Source organism: Tupaia chinensis, unplaced genomic scaffold (assembly GCF_000334495.1).
Source record: "Tupaia chinensis unplaced genomic scaffold, TupChi_1.0 Scaffold000359_1, whole genome shotgun sequence".
NCBI lineage: Eukaryota > Metazoa > Chordata > Mammalia > Scandentia > Tupaiidae > Tupaia > Tupaia belangeri.
In genome coordinates, this window is record NW_006159855.1 from 3,194,524 (window position 1) to 3,211,572 (window position 17,049).

General features: G+C 45.4%; 1 protein-coding gene across 4 annotated transcripts in view; it reads right to left on the reverse strand.

The window, feature by feature from the left end:
- HOMER2 (homer scaffold protein 2) overlaps positions 1 to 17,049 on the reverse strand; it is a 125,492-nt gene that overhangs the window by 71,239 nt on the left and 37,204 nt on the right. Inside the window, exon 1 of one of the 4 annotated variants that reach the window (XM_027773567.1) lies at positions 17,003 to 17,042. The exons of the other annotated variants lie outside the window; for them this stretch is intronic. Within the exon in view, the coding sequence (XP_027629368.1) occupies positions 17,003 to 17,007 (5 nt within the window). The 5' untranslated portion in view covers positions 17,008 to 17,042. Of the gene's footprint in view, positions 1 to 17,002; positions 17,043 to 17,049 lie in introns of those variants that run through there. 4 annotated transcript variants of the gene reach the window in all.

Consider the following 17,049-nt stretch of genomic DNA (forward strand, 5'->3'; position numbering starts at 1 on the left):
CTAGAAAGCTCTACTCCGTCTCTTTACTTGAGGCAGCTGTTTAAATGTCACCTCTTCAGAGAGGCATCTTATAATAAGACATCCTAAAAGTTGGTCTCAACCTTTGTTTCTTTCCTTCTGGCACTGAGCAAAACTTACAATTATTTTTTACTTATGTTGTTTATCAGTTGTTGGTTTTTTTTGGGGGGGTGGGTGGTTGTTGGAACAGGTGGAATCTATCTCTTTCATTAAAATGCAAATTCCACAGGGAGAGGGACCATGTCTATTTTACTCTTCACTGGTTACATGTTAAAACAATAATATCTGGGATGTATTGGATTATTTTTTTATTTAGGTTTTTGCTATAGGGCACATGCACTCACTGGAGAGAGACAGAGGGTGAAAGTAAAAAACCACCCCCCAGGAGAGATGGCCATGCCACAATCCTTTCTCCTTCACTCTCCTTTCTGGATTTTGGGCATGCATACACACATGCCCAGTGTGATTTTCAAACCTCCAGGTCTGGGTCTCAACCAACGGTCAGTGAAGTGGAAGTCTAGCACCTGAACCATCATGCCACCTTCTGGCCCTTGATTTTAATTTCACCTGTTACTTTTCACTTTTTAAATGTGAATGCTAGAAATATTTAATTACACATGTGGCTCTTTTTATTTGAGAGGTTTCTGCTATAGGGCGTGTGCACCTGTCAGAAAGACACAGAGAGACAGAAAGCGAGAAATCATCCCCTAGGAGAGATAGTCACACTGCAATCCTTTCTCCATTCTCTTCTCAGGATCTTGGGCGCACACGCCCATGCACCCAGCGTGAATTTAAGCCACCGGGTCCAGAACTCAAACTGCGGTCGACTACATGGGAGTCCAGCAACATAGCCATTATGCTAACTGCTGATCCCTACATGTGGCTCTTATCATTCTGTTGGAAATCACTGGTCTGATTGGCAAGGGAGGAGAGCTGTAAGTTATGATAAGATGTTGATGAAACTTTATTGTTTTATATGATAAACAATAGAGAGGGGCATGGACCATGTATTCAGGGACACAGAAAGGGTGGGTAGGTCAGGCTAGGTTACGGCAGGTTTGAAATGTCAAGTTAATGAGGATGAAGTCATGAGTCACCACTACTTAGCTGGATGCCTTGCAAGAAGCTTCTGTCAAACGTGCATTATGCATGCAGAGTTAAAGGCCAATCCTGCGATGGCAGAGGATGTGTCTCAACATGGTCATGAAGCACATATCCTACTGCCCCTCCCATTCCAGTGGGTTCTCAGGCTCCTGCGAATATCACACGTCTAGACAGCCTTGTCTACATGAGACTCAGTACTCCCATATCCAATGTTCCCCTTTTCATACTTAGGGAATTATGTTCATTGAAAGAAATGGGGATTTGTTGGGGTTTGGTTTCGCTAGCCCTCTCAACTTCGGGCTGCCACTGGATTTACCGAGTGGGCTAAGGGACACTGATGTGCAAAAGCAATCAGTCAATCTTCCATGAGACACATGCTGGGTCAGATGGTGACCAGAGGGACACAGATGTGCCACCCCCACACCACCTCTGCCCTCAGGCATTGAGCTAACCCTTCAGGTCGGAATATTAATGTTCATTCCCTCCTGAGATTATCTGCTCCCATGAAGCAAGAAAATCCACTTCTTGCAGAGGTTAATAAACTTACAGATCTCATTACTCAGAGAGGTCACGCTGGCAATAATTTTAATTTATTTTTTAGAAAAGGTCTGGAAGAATTATTAACGACAGAACAATGACTGACTACTTGGAGAAGCAAGGACAGAGAGGTGACTAGTGGGATGGGGCAGTCTCTCCCTCCTGCCACGCAGGGTCCTCCAGGGTTACGGGCGGTAAAGTACTCATTGTCAAGGTAGTCATTACTGCACCTACCATCCAGTCTGGGGCTGTTTGCCTCTTTTCCTGCACCTGGGGCCACTTGGCACATTGGTCATCAAGCTGCGGCCACTGGCACCATTACAAACTCACATTCTTGAATCAGCAACTGGCTCCTGAAGACTATTTACAAATCTGTATTCACTTCAGCTAACTCCTGCCTTCACCCCTACTAGCAGCTATAATAGTCTGTTTCCTTTCTTCTTGATCTACCTCCTGGTTCTCAGATCAATTCCTCAGCTCACACTGAAAAATAAGAGCCAGACAACCCAGCTCCCTCATTCCCCTTCCAGCCACAGTCACAAAATGCCTCCACATCTGCCCCTTGCTTGGTCTCTGAGAATGATCCTTCTGGGTCCCTTCTGGAGGTTTACTTCTTCCCTGAATCCTACTTTACTTTCCTCCTGAATCCAGCCTCCATCATCTTCCTCTCATATCTCCCCTTTTCTTTGTCCTCAGTCTCTCAACATGCTCAACTTATGAAAATCTCAGCCTTCCTTCTACGGTGACTCACCCTTAAGTGCACCTGCATCTCCTACCAGACTTCTCTACTCCCTCCCCACATACTTACTCCTTCCATGGACTCTGTCTGCAAATGGATGTGTACTTTCGCACTTGGCTAAAATTGCTCCCAAGCCTCAGTGCTCAAATGCTCCCACTCCCACACTGGTATTTAACAGTGTGTGCCTTCTTGGTCTCCACCCTCCTCTAGGTTTTCTGAAGCCTCTGGCCTTACTTCAGCATCCTTGCCTCCTGACTTCTGAAACACCTCTCTCCTCCAGCCTTATTCTATCTCATCACCTCTCAGTCTCATGCACGCGCTTCTTTTTCTTTCCTTCAGTATAGTCCTTTGCCAGAGTACCAGAATTTTTTTTAAAGAAATATTTATTTAGTTTTATTTACTTGTTATTATCATTACTTATAATTTTCTATAGGTCACATGTGCTTGAGAGAGAGAGAGAGAGAGAGGAAAAAAGAAAGCACTTCAGTATAGTCCTTTGCCAGAGTACCAGAATTTTTTTTAAAGAAATATTTATTTAGTTTTATTTACTTGTTATTATCATTACTTATAATTTTCTATAGGTCACATGTGCTTGAGAGAGAGAGAGAGAGAGAGGAAGCAAGAAAGCAAGCTGCCAGGTCCAGAACTCAAATTGTGGTTGGCCATGTAAGAATCCAGCACCTCAACCATCATGCTACATGCTAGTCCCTAGAGTGCCATCTTTATCCTTCTCCTCACCCTACCCTTGGGTGGTCAATTCCATATGTGAGGATATGGCTCCCAAATTTGTATTTCTGAGTATAGACTAATTGCTGAGAGCTACACCTAAATTTCTTCTCACAGAGGCAATGCCATGGATGGCCCAACATGAGCGGGAATTTACCATATCCACCCAAAACTAAATACTCATCATTTCCTCAAAAAGACCTATAGATCTATATCTTCTCTTAGTTTCCAACCTCAGTCAATGCCACAGCCACCAGTCTCAAAGTCTAGAAACATCCACAATGCTCCCTTCATTTTTCTTATCCCAACAACTGGAAGCTGTGAGTCTACTGCCCATGTAATTTTCATGGGAACTTTGGCCTCCAGAAAAATGCCTTTTTTTTAGTTTTTTTTTTTTTTTTTTTAAGTTTTTGCAATAAGGAGCATGTGCTTGCTGGAGAGAGAGAAAGATATATATATATATATACACACACACACACATACATACATATATACATATATATAGAGAGAGAGAGAGAAAGAGAGAGAGAGAGATATCACCCCCTAGGAAGATGGCCATTTTTCACTCTCTTCCTGGGATCTTGGTCATGCATGTGCAAAGACCCAGCATGATTTTCCACCAGGTTTTAGACTCAAACCATGGTCAGCCATGTGGGAGTCCAGTGTTTTAACCACCATGCCACCTGTTGGCCCCCAGAAATGCATCTTAAAAATGTGGAGTTTGCTCTAAAACAGACTTGAGCTTGATTTGCAACTCTGCTATTTCCTGGCTGAGAGCTTGGGCAGGTTAGTAAATCTCTCAAGCCTAGTTTCTCTAACTATGAAAGTCACAGTTATTATAAGGATTAAATTAGATGTTACATAGAGAGAACTCTGACTAGTGACTTCAAACTACCAAGTACTCATTAAATGAAAGCTTAATGTGTGCCCTAATTTAACAATTATACATCAACCTCTATCTTTCGAGTTTCTAGCCCACAGGAGATGCTCAACATCTAGGTAAGAGTCACTGGTCAAAGGATCGAGAAAGAGGTCTGGACAAGGCACAGTGGTAATGCAAATGCCCTGCAAGGCTGGAAGCCATATGGCCAACGCAGGTTCAGATCCCTAGGTTGGCCTGAAAATACACTAGACACATATTTGGGTGCCCAAGATCTTAAGAAGCTGGAGGGCTAGAGAAGTGGGATTGTGGTATGACAAGATCTTGTCGAAGGTGCTTTGCTTTTTATCTCTCATGTGGATGTGCTAAAAAAAAAAAAAAAAAAAAAAAAGACCAGCCCCATAGTGTAGTGGTTAGACACTGTGCAGAGGAAGTCAGATACTATATGGCTGACCAGGGTTCAGGTCTTGGCCCCAGTGGCTTGAAAAACATGCTGGATGTGTGTGCATACCCAAGATCCTGATAGGATGGAGAACTGGAAGAAAAAAGAATGCAGTGTGAGCAAACTCCATTGTGGGGTGCTTTTACTCTCTTGTTTGCATGCATGCAACTTCTGGCATTAAGAAAGAAAAAAATTATTAAAAAAGGTACAAGAGTTGGATGAAGAGATGAAAGATGATCAGAAAAGAGTTCAGATGCATATGAATAAGAGCGGGAGTCCAGGGATGTGAGACTGAAACCTACTCAACAGTCCACATGGCCCCTAGTACCACATCCTCCCATGTCTGTCCACTAGATGATGTTTCTTTGATGTCTACCTCACTCCCCTATTGGACCGTGAGCATCACAGGGCCATAGATGTTCATACTGTTTTCCCAGCACCTGCAACAGAATCTGACGCAGGAGGTGGTCACTATTTCTTGAATGAATGAATAAATGAATATACAAACAAACAAACAAAGGGTTCTTTGGCCAGCAACAAAAATTCCTAGCCTGAGACATAATGAACAGAAAACCCTCATTCTTTGTCCACACTTATACTTCCCCGTGAAAGCAACTGGTCTGAAAACTGACTTTCTCGACAGTGTGTGGGTCAGCCCTTCTGACCTTCCCAGTCCTTTGCCTGGTGACATTCTTCAACCTATACCACCTGAGAGGCTTAGTTATCTGACACAACACTTTAGAGGGCAAGCCTCTTATGTCAGGGTCACCTGGGAGTGACAGGGAGCCAACTCTGGTCCTGCTCAGGACTGGCGGCAGGTGGCTGCACAGAGTGCCTGTGGGCTCAGGAAGTACCTGGGAGGATTATGGAAGAGGGGGTGGAGGCACTCATCCCTGACCAACTACTCCATAAGGTATCCCAGGGCCACCAACCAAACTCTCATCCAAAGCAGAAATGAGAAGGCGATGATAATGACAAAAAGCACGGCCACCATTTACTGAGTACTTCTGTGTCATGCATTTCCCATTTAACCACCTCAGTCATTCAACAGATGAGTACAGTGTTTAAGAGATAACATTACTTGTCTAAGTTCACCATGGCCAGCCAGGGAGGCTGAGGTTGGACCTTTCTGTACTTAGCCATCCCTCCAACCTCCCTCACAGGTGGCCCTCTATGATAATCACCTTACTACTGGGTGGGACAGCCAAGTCTATCTTGTCTACTTGGAAGAGTTAAAGCTCTTCCTCACATCCACTGAGCTGAAGCAGGCCCTGAAGCTACCTCCACTGGGAGCTCCTTCTTCTGCCCTTGGAGCATCCTAGAACAAGCTCCTTTCCTTTTCCTCATGAGGACTTTCTCTGTCATCCCCCTCCCCTAGGACAACAGAAGCCAAGACAATTTTCCTTTTCTCCATTTAACTGAACTCCAATTAAAAGCTTTCCTAATTAAAGATCCCAAAAGGGATGCAATGCCTAGGCAGTGGGGTCTGTAATTCTCATTAATTAGGTCTCTGTGGACATCCCCTACCCCATGACCCACAGAGCTGAAGAAGGACAAAGGGCAGACTGGGCATGGTCTTCCCATCACTGACTTAGACTGAGATTTTCCCAGGCAGGGCAAAGGCGGGACCTGCCAGAGGCCCTGGCACAGCTGGGATCAGCCTCGTTCAGCCCACCTTTGGCTGGAGATGCCTGCGTGCTCTAGGTCCTTTGAATGCACAGCACTCAGGCTGACTGCCTGGGCTAGTGGCAGTGCCCTATCCTTGCTTGTCTGCACAGGGTGGGGACTACTCTGTCCCCTAATTCCACTGAGGAATAATAATAAGACTATCAGTGAGGCTTGTGAATAAAAATGTTTTTGAAAAAAAAACCTCTCTAGTCTTTGACAAATGTCTAAATGTGTTCCCTACAAGCGTATTTTTATTCTAACAAGCTAATTCGAAATATAATTTAAATAAATTCTACCAGAATGATACCATATGACTAACAGCACCCCGGTGGCAGAACTACCAGAGACTTCATCATGCATTCAGAGAGGCTTCCATCCTGCTCTCTTCCCACATACAACGTACCCCGCTAGGAAACCAGTTCATGATGCCAACTCACACCTCCCAACCTATAAATATGATTCGGGGGCAGCCTGCATGCGCAATACCTAGAAAATGCAGACACATAAATAAGCAGTGCTTAAGAGACCAACAGAAATTAGAAGTTTTTTGCCACAAGTCCTCTTTATTCTCTTTTGCTCAATTTTTTTTAAAGAGCTTTTTTTTTGCTATAGGGCACATGTGCTTGCCAGAAAGACAGAGAGAGACAGAGAGACAGAAAGTGAGAAATCACCCCCGGGGGGAATGGCCAGGCTGCAATCCCTTCTCCTCCATTCGCCTCTCGGGATCTTGGGCACACACGCACACGCGCCTGCTCAGCATGAGTTTACGCCACTGGGTCCGGGACTCAAACCATGGTCGACTGCATGGAAGTCCAGTGACATAGCCATTACGCCAGCTGCTGGTCCCACCCAATGTATTTTTATGGTGGTGGTGGGGTGGGGAGGACACATAAAGTATAACCCTCAAGATCTATAAAGGTCAGGACTTGGTACCTGAGATTTCTAACATTCTGAAAGTCCCTATTTTCTATTGAAAATATGCTATTTGACTGCCATTCACTTCAGGTTTGACAAAGGTGAAGGAAGTTTTTCTTGTCAAATGGAAAAGGCACTCTGCCTCCACCCTGGGCACCAAAGGAAAGTCATTTCCCCAAGGGTTTTGGATGCCTATTGTAGGCTGAGGTGACATTTCACTGAAATTACCTAAGTTTTTCTTTTTTGTTTTCTGTTTTAATTTTTAAATTTTGCTTTATAACTAAAGCAGAGAATAGAATGTCCTTCTATGTATATGTCCCTGCCAATCCTCTCACCAAGGGGACTCTCTGAAGGAGGAGTGTGACAAACATTACACAAAGAGCCTTTGAAGCAGAAGGGGGCCTTCCAGGTGTGGGCGTGGGTGCTTTCTGATCGCAAAGAACCTTCTCATCCAAGTCTTAAAGCAGAATTACTCTGCCCTGATATTTCCAAACAAGGAGAAGCAATTTGAGCAGCTGGGTCTCGGTCCACCAACCACCCTTAGCAACAGCGATGAATCCTTGATGTTCCTACCAAGATTCACTAAGGAGCAGTGACTCACCCGAAATTACACAGGCACCGCAAATTACCCAATGCTAATTGTGATCTTGGTCTCCTCCACCAGTTCTTTCCTTCAGTAATTCATTTAAAGTAAACAACTGCTTTAAGAAATTGTCAAAATCTCTTTTACAAAAGGATAAAACCTGCCTTGTTCTAGAAAGGATTTAGGCAGGTTTACAAAGATGTATAACATTTAGCTAAAAGGCACATTCGAAGTAGGTGTGGATTTAAATGATGATGTGTTTTTATAGTTATTGGCATGGGAAGATGCCCAATCAAGATATTTCCAATTTAAAGAATGTTACAAAATAGATATATAAAATCATTCTATTTTATTAAATAATACATATGTAGGGACAGTCAGTGTCATTGTGGTTAAGGCAGCTGGATACCCACATGGAAGACCATGCAGTTCTAGTCCCAGCCCTAGTGGCTGGAGAAACACATTGGGTCCATGTGTGTGCATGTCCAAAATCCTGAAAGGGATTGCAGTGTGGCTAACCTACCAGACAGTGCTTTCTCACTTTCTATCTCTCTGTCTCTGTCTTTGTCTCTCTCTCTCATTAGTGCATGTGCCTTACAGCTAATTAAAAAGAAAAAAGCAAAACAAAAATTTGCTCTACACAGACATACATGTAGATACACAGACATATTTTACATGGAAAAAAGTCTGTAAAGACAGAAACCCAGGGACCAGCAGTTAGCGTAATGGCTATGTTGCTGGATTCCCATGTAGTCGACCGCGGTTTGCGTCCCGGACCTGGTGGCTTAAACTCACGCCAGGCGCGTGTGCATGCCTGCCCAAGATCCTGAGAGGAGAATGGAGGAGAAGAGACTGCAGCGTGGCCATCCCCCCTGGGGGGTGATTTCTCACTTTCTGTCTGTCTCTGTCTGGCGAACGCATGCGCCCTATAGCAAAAACCTCTTCAAAAAAAAAGAAAAAGAAAAAGAAATCCAAATGCTGACAAAGGTTATCCCAAAGATGTGGAATGAAAAGTAATTCTCACTTCCTTTTTTATGCTGTTATATTTTAGTATAAACATGTAATATTGTTATAATTAGAAAAAAGTAAAGCTATTTTCATTTTGTTAAAAAAAGTGATGGTAAAAAACAGTAAAGGCAAAACAGGCGTGTAAAACTGAGCTAGGAAAAAAGGTAACATAAGCTAAGTTTACTAAGGGTGAACACACATTTGACTCTGAATTCCTCAGGAGTCATTAGAAAAAAAGAAACCTAATAATTTACACAAATCACGGAGTGCATTAGACAAAAACAACCCACTTTCTCTGCTCAGAGTCTTTCTTGGGAGACCAGGTGCAGGCAGCAGTCCTTTATCTTAACTGCCACGGCCAAACGTTTCAGAGCTATTTCCAACAAGAATGACAGCAATTCCCAAAGCAAAAGTCCCCCAAGACATGGTCTGGGCACCAGCTACCTCATTTCCCTCCTCACTTCTGCTCTCCCTCTTAGTCACTCCCCACCAGCCACACTAGCCTCCTCACTGTTCCTTGAACACGCCAGGGTTACTCTTGCCTCAGGGCCTTGGCACTTCTGTTCATACTGCCAGGAACACTCTTCCCTTAAGTCCCACATGGCGCACTCTGCTTCCTTCAGATCTTTACTCTACTGCCTCCTTCTCAGTGAGGTCTTCCAACCGGATCTCCTATCAGAAATCACTGTACTATCCTACCCCAACATCTGCTAGCCCCCTTCCTTATCCTCTACTGCTGTATAATAAACTATGTATTTTCCTTAAAAATAAAGTCATCCCAAAGAGAGGATCCATTCATTCCTATTCACTCACTTACTCAATACATACTTATTCGGTGCCTACTAACTACTACAAACTCTGTGTACTTTTCCAATTGGACACTAAGGAAGATGTTGATTAAATGATGACAGTAATCCTAAAAGCTAACAGCCCTTCAGCATCTCCCCATGGTGCACTGAGATGCTTTCCCTCAATTTCCAAATAAATGGGTGCCCCACTACCATCTCTGAAACCTTATGGATTTTAACATTTTATTTAAACTCAGAGCATTTTATACACAAAGCTGGGACTTGTGTATGTGATTTATTATCCTTGATAAAACATTTTTTTTAAGAATTATTTATTGATTTTACTTACTTATTATTGTTACATTTTTAAAATTTGCCACAGAACACATGTGCTCACTAGAGAGAGAAAGAGAGAGAGAAAGTAAAGAAAGAAAGCAAGCCATCAGGTCTGGGGCACAAACTGTGGTCAGTCATGCAGGAGTCCAGTGTCTCAACCACCATGCCACCTGCCAGCCCTCCCTTGATAAAATATTAACTTCATGGGACCAGCAGATGGCATAGTGGATACATTGCCAGACTCCCACATGGCTGACAGTGGTTCAAGTTCCAGACCCGGAGGCTTGAAACTCATGCAGGGCATGTATGCATATATGCCTGAAATCCCAAGAAGAGAATGGAGGAGAAGGGGCTGCAGCATGGCCATCCTCCCTGGGGGTGATTTCTTGATTTCTGTCTCTCTGGCAAGTGCACATACCCTATAGCAAAAATCTCTCTCCCCCCAAAAAATTATGTATATGCATATTTATGTGTGTGCATATATTTTTATTTATACATGTGTGTATGTATGTATGTGTGTGTGTGTGTGTGTGTGTATAGAGAGAGAGAGGGAGAGAGAGACAGAGAGATTTCACAAAGGTAGGAACCAAGCAGTAGGCCTGCTCATCTCTGGATCCCCAACAGCACTTGCCAGTCACTCTCTAGATTAAGGGATGGAACAAACCTTGGAAAGTGAAGTTTCTGTTTTTGTTGTTGTTGTTGTTGTTGTTGTTTTGTTTGTTTGTTTTTGTCATATGGTGCATGCGCTCACTGGAGAGAGAGAGAAAGAAACAGAGGAATGGAAAGTGAGAAATCATACCCTGAGGGTGATGGCCACATTGTAATCCATTCTCCTCCATTTTTGGGACGGAGGGGGGGGATATTTGGGGCATGAATGCACACATTCCTAGAGTAATTTTTAAGTTGCTACATCCAGGACTCAAATCACGGTTGGCCATGTGGCAATACAGAGCCTTAACCACTATGCCACATGCTGGCCCCAGAAAGTGATATTTAAGGGGTAGCCCATGGCCTGATGGTTAAGGTGGCTGGATCCCTCATGGGAATGCTGGACACAGCAGCTTGGGAAATATACCAGGCATGTATGTGGGTGTCCAAAATCCCAAAAGGAGGAGGAAATGGAGGAGAAGGGATTATGGAATAACCATGTCCTGTAGAGGGTGCTTTCTCTCTTTCTTTTCTGAGTGCAGGTTCCCCCTGAATCCCCCCCCCAAAAAAAAGAGAGAGAGAGAGAAAGTAAAGTTTAAAAATTTAATAAAACTACAAAAGGACCAAGAGGGGATAAATTCATCTCATTATATCTGAGAGACTGTATCTATTTTAGTCAACTCAAAGAAAAGCCCTGTAATTTACAGGAACTATACCGTTCAGTGTGATTCGGGAAGAATGGAAAATTAAAGAGGGAATGAATGTCAAAGGAAAGTTAATCAGCATAGATTACCAAAAGGTGGCTGAAGGTGTTAGATAACCAAGATTGTGACATCTGTACCTTGTAAGGTAACCCTGGCTGAACAAAATAAATGAGTGCAAACTGAAGTTAAACAGTAATGCAGTAGATTTTGTTTGTAAACACTGTCAAAATCAGCTAAAAGTCAAAACAGCAGACAAATTGTTTTTTTCTGCTGGCCTTTTGCAGGAGGGTAAAAAGATAATTTACAACCTCAATACTCAGACGACAGATGACAGCTCAAAAAATCATCCCACATCACAATAAAAGCTAAATGGCCTTCTTCGGCACTAAAAGAAAATTGCATCCAAATGTGATCTCTTTCTCTCTTGACCCCTGCTACTCTCAATAAAATGAGCTCCATAAAACGTAATCCAAAAATGATCACAACTTTTGGGCCAGCATCCAAGCAAAGCTGCCCACCACATTCAAGCATTAACTCAGTCAAAAATTATTTACTGGGGGCCAGCTGGTGGCAAGGTGGTTAAGGTGCTGGATCCCACATGGCCGACTATAGGTTTGAGTTCTGGATTCGGCAGCTTGGAAAACATGCCAGGTGCATGTGCACCCAAAATCCCGAGAGGAAAATGGAGGAGAAAATATCATGGCATGGCTATTCCCCCCCAGTGTTTTCTCTCTTCCCCCACCCCGGCCCCGTTCCGTCTCTCTTTCCAGAGAGTCACACACATATATATATATATATATATATATATATATATGGGGCCTATTAGGTGCCAGATGCTGTGCTAAGTGTGGGGATTAATGTATTGGTGACAAGGTAAGCCTCTGTCTATGTGGGATGCTCCTGGGGGATGATAGATGGCCCGTAAGTAAACAAAGTCCAAATGATTAGGGGTGCTCCAAGGAAAGCAACTGTGGGAAGAAAGGTGGGGCTATGGTAGAGTTATGAGGTGGGCCATCAAGATGCAGTGGTCAAAAAGATACGGAGCAGGTGACCCCGACAACAAACTCTGAAGGAAGAGGAGGAAGGCATTTGCGGAGCTGGTGTAAGAGTATTCCAGGCAGAAGAAACAGCAAGTTCAAGGACTCCAGGAGGGGCAAGAAAAGGAAAGGAAACCCATGTTAGCAGAATGCAGTAAAGGACCCAGGCAGAGTGGCTGCAGAAGCTGGAGACCAGGCCAGGGCCAGCACCCTGTTGGCTAAAGATATTAATGGAGGACAGTGACATGATCTGATTTGTGATTTTAAAAGTTGATTGCTCAGATGGAGAATGGAGTGAAGACACAGAGTGGGAGTTTGGGGACCTGAAGGAAACCTGACTAGGAGGAGGCAGTGGGGCCAGTGGGGCCCAGGACTCAAGTGGGAATCATGTTATACGGAAAGACGAGAGCACTCCAGATGCATCCTGGAAGGAGAGACCATAGGATCAACCGACAGCCTGGATGTGGGAGGTGGGAAAAGAAAACAAGGACGACTCTCAGCAAATGAGTGAATGGTGGTACCACTAACTGGGGTAGGGAAGATGGAGAGAAGGTGAGAAGTAGAAAGAATATCAAGAGCTCCATGTATGCACAGGAGTCAGAAGCCCTGAAAAATGTCTGAGTTGGAAGTAAAACATGAAGTCGCAAGGTTATAGATGGTAGTTAAAGCCATGGTGGCTATGGGGGAATTAGGGGTGGGATAACGTCCAAGAAGAGAGTTGGCAGGACCAGTCCCTAAGCAAGCGTATCACTGAAGGAGCAACCAGCAAGAAACTGAAAAGGAACCACCAGGAAGGCAAGAGGAAAACCAGGGCAGCATGATGCCAGGACTGACAGGAGAGCTGTTTCAAGGAGGAGTTAGTGAGGACGCCACTGAGAGGTGGAGTGAGATGAAGGCAGAGGTCTGGCAACCTGCTTGTCCTCCATGACTCTGGCAGTTTTGCTGTAGAGATGGGGGCAGAAGCCAGACTGTGGAGTATGGCTGTGGGCAAACAATAGCGGAAGAAAGTCAATGAAGACAATGGGCTAGGACATATCTTTTTTTTTTTTTTTTTGAGAGATTTTCACTGTAGGGCGCGTGCGCTCGCCAGACAGACAGAGAGAGACATAGAGACAGAAAGCAAGAAATCACCCCCCAGGGGGGATGGTCACGCCGCAATCCCTTCTCCTCCATTCTCCTCTCGGGATCTTGGGCACGCACGCACACGCGCTCGGCGTGAGTTTTAAGCCACCGGGTCCGGGACACGAACCGCGGTCGACTACGTGGGAGTCCAGCGACATAGCCATTACGCTAACTGCTGGTTCCCAGGACATATCTTTTGAGATATTTTCAGGTAAAGGAACAAAAAAGCAGAACAGAAGCAGGAGAAGGATAGAAAATGGAGAGAAAGCTCCTTTTTGAAAAATATAAGAGAACCTAGCCCAGCCACAGTGGCACAGGTGGTAGGGATGCTGCTGTGCTAAGCTGGAACTATAGGGAAGGCCACAGGTTCACGTCCTGAGGCTGGGATGCACCTGTGATCCTGGCTGGCAGCTGTTTTGTGGGGAGTATCATGGTATGAGAGACCCTGTTGAGCATACCCCTCTTTCTTTCTCTCTCTTGAAATAAATAAACTTTTAAAAAAAGAAATGAGAGAAACTGGAGCTGGGCTGTCCTGCATGGCGGATACTACATGTGACTATGTAAACTGAATTTAAATTTTAGGTCCTCAGTCACACTAGCCAAATTCCAAGTGCCCAGTAGCCACATGTGGCTCATGGCTGCTGTACCAGACCACGCAGACACAAAACATTTCCAGTGGCATGGAATGTTCTATTGGGTAGTATTGGACTAAACCTTGCTCCTATATAACTAGAAAAGACCCTGGAGCGAGAGGAGGTTAGGAAGGAAAGCTGTGCCCTGAAAAGTGAGAGGAGATGGGATGGAGGCTACTGCAGAAGGAATGGGCTTCTAGTCAGACAATAGGTGCACAACAGGCAGGAAGGAAAAGGGAGCAGCAGCTGCACACTAGACTGTAGGGTGGGGGGAAGCTAAAGAAGTTCCATTGCTTCGTGGCTCCCATTCTGTCAATGAAGAGGGATGTGAGAGGTGGATATGGAGGAGACGGAGAGAGGTCCAAAAAGCGGAGCAGGGATGAAATAGCTATCGTAGGGAATGAGAACAAACTCACCAGAGAAACCACACACAATACAGAACACTCATAGAAGAGAAGTGGGAAGTGGCAGTCAAAGTCTGAAGGAAGAACAGCATCCTAAGTAGGGAGAGGTAAATTTTGATAGGTGCTTTTTTTTTTTTTTTTTAATGCCAGAGCACACAATGCATCCCTAATGAGCCTTAAGGGAGTCATACTGCAATTATTTTCCCTCTATTTCTCCATCCCATCAGGATCCTGGGCACTCATTGCCAGAGCCAGGACTTGAATCATGGTTGGTTGTGTGAAATATGGCTTCCTCTGCACAGCGTTTGACCACTGTGCTACTATGGGGTCAGCCTTCTGAAGTTCTGGCCACAGCTACATGACAAAAACTGTAGGGTCACAGCAACGTTTTCTACTAGCTTTTCTTTCTTGATTCTTTCCCCTCCAACCCTCTCAACTCTCAGAAAAGATAATATTGGTTCTACTTTCAGTTAAAAGCTTCCCTCACTCTCCTCTGTCTGAACGGCTCAGCCAGTCTTGGTTCCACCCAGTTTACAACCATAGTTTGTACAGTCACATGAATTGTAGAAGAAATGCATGCATTAAAAATGGCAGCTTGGTAGCAGTTACAAACCAGCCTTTACCTACAAGAAGTGAGTAATACACATTTACTGGATGATGTTAAAATTACGTGAAAGACATATTTCATGTTTCAGCAAAATCCCCAAGCTATCCCTTCCTGTTTCTCCACAAACAAAAATTATTTTCTGACATTTTCTTTCAGCTTTTATGTGTAAACATTTTCATTTCCACAGAACTATTTGATCTCAACCAGTCAGAATTTCAATATTTGTTTTTGATCACACAAGAGCACTGGTTGGTTTTGTGTTGACTAGGAGAGGTTGGGAGGAGGGCAGAGAGAGTTATTATCACCAGCTCCCTTTTATCTTCCATCTTGAGACCTACGTTTGCCAACTCCTTTCTGTACATTTTTTTAAAGTATGAAATCTGAGAACCTCAAAGGTTCCACACTGCTCAAAGATCAGCCTTCCCATAGTCCTCTCAGTGGTCACAGAAAAACCACCTACCAGGTAGGTGCTTGTGGTAACATCAGGCACAGCTGCCTAAGTGTGAAATCTCCTGGGTAGGCACCAAAGCCTCAGGCAGGCGAACTTTGCTTCTCTGTCCCCCTGTCCAACTCATGCCTTCCTTCAGGTCTCACACTTCCATCCCTCAAAATTTCTTCAGGTCTGGGACCAGCAGTTGGCTTAATGCATAGCTGTCGCTGGACTCTCACGTAGTTAACTGCAGTTTGAGTTCCAGACCTGGTGGCTTAAACTTATACCTGGGCATGTGTGCGTGCGTGCCCAAGATCTCGAGGGGAGAATGGAGGAGAAGGGACTGCAGCATGGCTACCCTCCCAGGGTGGGGTGATTTCTCACTTTCTGTCTATCTATCTGGCCAGCTCCCGTGACCTATAGCAAAACCTCCAAAAGAAAAAAATAATTCTCCAGGCCTGCCTTGGGTCCCTCCAGACACTCTGCAGACTCATGGATACGGCTCACTAGGTGTGATCCCAGAAATTTAGCTAGAGTAAGGCACAACAAAGTCATTGACCCATGCGGGCTCTCCTCTTTCGACTGCACCCTTGCCTGGCCATGCCCCACTCATCCCAAACAGGAAAGCAAGACCCACCAGACATATGTCCTAGGATCCTGCAAGGGCTGCCCGAAGGTCACTGGGCTGGGGGCAGAACACAGATTCAGGTTCACTTACCCACCTATCCCCACCCATTATCAGGCAGTGTGACCTTGCCTGGATGACACACTGAGTGTCCCGCTTCTACATATGCTCCTCAGCTGAGCAACCTGCGGAAAGCCAAGATGCAGAACTCCTCTGGCCCTCAGTTTCCCCATCTGTAAAACGGGAATATTGGCCGTTCCCTGAATAGGGACGGTCCGGCATCAATGTGCGCTAACACGGGGTGAGCAGATGTAAGGATTACTGTGTTCACAGCAGAGAGGCTCCCTGACTCACAGCGCCTACTGCTCTGAGACGCCGTGGAGAAATCAACCCTGCTTTTTAAATTACTTTATATACTCCGAAGCATTAGTCACTTCGACAGAGTATTTCAACTTCCCTCCAAGCATCACTCAGTTGCTTCAGACTGAAGCCTCACCTAGGTTCCTAACAGACGTCCACCCATCATCCTCAGCCATCTCGAGGCAGATTCAAAGTCCACTATTCCTACGCTGGGGGTTTAGTATTATTTGGTGCGTTTCCTTTCTAGGAAAACTTCAATTTCCATTTTGCTTGTGATAAATCGAATGGTGTGGAACGACAAATTGCTTGTTACACTCGGAACGCAGGCCCTGGAGTTAATAGCGCCCGGGGACAAGGGGACCGCAGGTCCCGCAAGGAGGCCGGTCAGAGCGCCGGTTCCAGTCAGGTGCCGGCTGGCTCCGGCTGGAAGGAGAAGGGCCACCGGCTCTGGGCAGCACGTCCGCGTCCAGGCCGGGGAGCCCCTACCTAGAGTCCGCACGCCGGGGCGGAGGACGCTGCATACCGCGGCCGCAGGCTCCCGGGCGCCCGCTGCGCGCTCGCTCCCGGCCTGGGGAAGCTGGCAGGAGGGGGCCGGCGGGTCCAGGGGCTTGAAGCCCGGGGACGCGAGTCGCGGCCCCGCAGCCCCTCCAGGGGAGCGCGCAGAGCGCGCGCGGCGCGGGCTCACTCACCCCATCTCCAGCGCTGCTCCGGCGGCCGCTCCCGCGTGGGCTCCCGC